This window comes from Abramis brama, assembly GCF_963993115.1.
Source record: "Abramis brama genome assembly, chromosome: 21".
NCBI classification, from domain to species: Eukaryota; Metazoa; Chordata; class Actinopteri; order Cypriniformes; family Leuciscidae; genus Abramis; species Abramis brama.
In genome coordinates, this window is record NC_139983.1 from 7425520 (window position 1) to 7428982 (window position 3463).

The following is a 3463-nucleotide window of genomic DNA, read 5'->3' on the forward strand; positions in this document are numbered from 1 at the left end:
ATATTCAATCATGACCCAATCTTTCGTCATAGTAGTATTCGAAATTTCTCTTCGAGTAGCCTACCGTTCCGGCCATGAGGGCGTCTGTCTTAATTCACAAAAAAATAACGCCATTGACACAAAAATAAATCTTTCTTACTTTCTTTGAAAACTCAGCTTGCGATTTCATAAAAAATTTAAAAGAAAAACATAGAGAGACATTTTTTTGCCCCTTGTGTCCGTCTTATTAGGCATGTTTTTTAAACAAAGTAGCCTAATGTAATAGCAACAAAGTAATACATAGACATGATGGCATATCAGTTATCAGTCACCAGTAAACAGGCATAGAAAACAGATGGAGAAAAGAAACGAAGCAGCTATGTCAAGCAATCTTATTTTTAATTAATGTATTTGAACAATCTTACAGCAGTGACGACAAAACAAGTCAGCAATTACCAATAAAAGAGGACTTAAATTAATATCAAGCGTATCTTGAATTTTAAAAATTCTATTTAATTCTAATAGCATTTTATGCTCTCAAGGTAGGCTATTTATGGAAGTAGGGCAACCTTTTAAAAAATAATTGTTGAAAACAGAATCTAGTTTACATAAGAAAATTGGCACAGTATGCATGGGTATATAGCAAACTTCTAACAATATAGTTTCACTTTAAATAGCCGATATAAGTCATTGTGAATTAAAAACAGAAAATAAGCACTGCAGTAAAATGACAGGTAGACAGGAATATAACTAAATGTAAGCAAACAAGTAAATTAGTAACAGTGTTTTTAAGACTTGTGATAGTAACAGGTGCTACAGTGGCAGTCTGTGTGGTTCACTAGTTTGACATCATTGACAAGTACCTACAAACAAACAAACACATAAACAATTTTTATTATATAATAACGAAAGAAATAATGTAATATAATAGCAGTTATTAATTTAGATTTTACCCGTTTAACTTCTTTGGCTACACAGCATGTAGCTTCTGATGTGATATTTTTCGGAACAAGCATGGTTTTCTTGGACCTCAGGGGTGTGGGGTAAGCCCTAGAAAAGCAGCATCCCATACACTGATAGACAGGAGCCCCAGGTTTTGAGAAAATGTTGTTCTCCTTGAGTTTGCACTCCTCACATCCAACTTGTAAATAAACACACACACACAAATGTGAAGGAAAACGTAGCAGTTCCATATTAAGTATTATAATTTAGTCATTGATTTTCAACTTACAGTTAGTCATATCATTTCTTGGATACAGTTGTCCAAGATGAATGAGCATTAAAAACAATAATATACTTGCTCCAGCATATCTTGTCCAAAACATGATGGCTATAATAGAAAAAAATAAAACAGATGAAAAAATAACTCACTTTACAAACAACACTCACATTTTTAAAATACATCAAATATGTACAAACACCCTGATATTTTCCCCCCCCCCGAATGTTATATTTGTACATTTTAAGTGAATTCTTTAAGAACACAAATATGTAATTTGAATTATTTTTTTATTTTTTTACCTTTGTTCTTGACTTCCAGTGAGATGTGATCAGTCTGTCTTCTCAGACACAGGTATAACCAGCTTTTATACCTTGCTTACGCCTTCCCCATTTTGTGTGTGTGTGAGCTTGTGTGTGCATTGCATGTGATTGTTCCCTTGCTGACCTTGTAATCCATTAGTTAAATGAAGAACTGAATATGTACTGTAGTTTCAATTAACTATATTTTGGCTTGAGATCTCTGCATTACATTGTTGATTGTGATAACAATACTTAGCTTGTACATATAACACATTTGTTCTGTTTTCAATTCAAACCTCCAGATTGTTACATGATTTACTGTCACATGAAGTAATCTGTAATTAACGTTGTACCTCAACTCTTCTATAAACACACAGTATCAATTGTCAAGGATGAATGTTTGCTTGCCTTGACTATCTCTCAATCTTTCCATCTGCAGCAAATCCACAAGACCTTGGTTTGGACTGTGTTGTTTCATGCCTGATGCAAAGGTAATTCAATATTTTCAATGCCAGATGGAGAGGAGTATTTGACATTAACAAACTAAGACTGTAAGAAAAGAACAATGGCAACATGCAAACATATTCCAAAAAAATGCACGTTCTCTTCTCTATTTTATGCTTTATTTTCATCTCTGCAGTTTATTTGAGACCTTTCTGCATTACTTCACCATTACCATTCTACTTTTACATTCTCTAATTATGAAAGGCAGTGTACAAAGACCTTTTTTTAAGACCAAGTAAATAATCATTTGGAAGGGAACACAATTAACATTTTTTCTAAACATAAATGTCTAGATGAAAAACAATTCTCAACAGATCTCGATTTCACAAAATTAGCTGAAGCCTTGAATACATCTGCTCCCAACCACTAACACATCAGATACTCTATATGACACTGCCATTTCACCTGAATAGTGTTTCTGGAACCAAATACATGCAATTTTCATCAATGTAAAAACAAGAATTTATTCATTTGGTGCTAAAAACTAGAAGCTCAACAATTTTTGTTCTCATGTCCTAGATTAGTCAGCAGTTATATAACAATAATAACGCATGATTTAGAACCAATGGTGGAAAAAAGTTATAAATTAAATACGTCAAGACAACTAATATTCAACAAATCTAAAATTGACAAAGCAGTTCTAACAAACAATTTATCATCATTTATAACATACATGACACTATAGACAGATTCAACAAACTCATTTTTCTTTTAGGCTGGAACAAACATTTCCTCAATTGCACTACATCTCTAAACCGCAAGATTCAGAAAAGGGGCATCTGCGCATGTTTGTCAAAATCTACAAGTTACTGAAATTAATCTGCACACACAGCCATAATCTAATAAGCCCCGTGGAGCAGAAATTAAGTCTTCTCTTCATTTTAAAATGAAGCGTAAGAAAACAATCCCTCATGCAACATTTTATGTCACAATTGTATGAATTTAAGACTTTTTTTTAGCTAGATGTATGTCCCAGTATAGCCCAATTAAAAGTCATGTATCCGGTGTAGTACAGCAGATATGGTTAGTATGGTTTTAGCCACATGAGGCTAACAATAAGCTGAGACTAACCGATAACCTCAATGGTGATTAAACTGCATGGCAGACTCCAAGCAGGTATGTGAACTGACTGAGATGTCATTGTTAAGATGACAAAAAAAAAAAAATAATAGATTTGGATTTCTTATTTATTTAGGCACATGTGTCCAAAAGAATAATTGCAATTGTCTATAATTTGCACAATATCTAAATGCACATGGCTTGATCAAAACAGATGAGTTGATTCTCAGTGAAACTGTCAAACTCTTCACAACTTCTAAACATTCTTTCATCGTGTGAGCCATCACATGCAAAATGATTTAATTATTGAAAATGTTAAGACATGCCATGTTTTTGATGTCGGCTAAATTGGTAAATGGCCTGCCATTGTAATGAAATAGCAATCACAATTTTATTAATC

The 3463-nt window shown here is 33.0% G+C and overlaps 1 protein-coding gene across 1 annotated transcript; it reads right to left on the bottom strand.

Annotated features, from left to right (window-relative positions):
• Nucleotides 1-715: 715 nt before the first annotated feature.
• Nucleotides 716-2986, bottom strand: cga (glycoprotein hormones, alpha polypeptide). Its single transcript, XM_084096848.1, has 4 exons — nucleotides 1501-2986; nucleotides 1211-1309; nucleotides 933-1120; nucleotides 716-842 (listed from the first exon to the last, which is right to left on the bottom strand). Exons 2-4 carry the CDS (start codon nucleotides 1302-1304, stop codon nucleotides 768-770), a joined length of 357 nt encoding a protein of 118 aa, XP_083952974.1. The 5' UTR covers nucleotides 1305-1309; nucleotides 1501-2986; the 3' UTR covers nucleotides 716-767.
• Nucleotides 2987-3463: the final 477 nt, after the last annotated feature.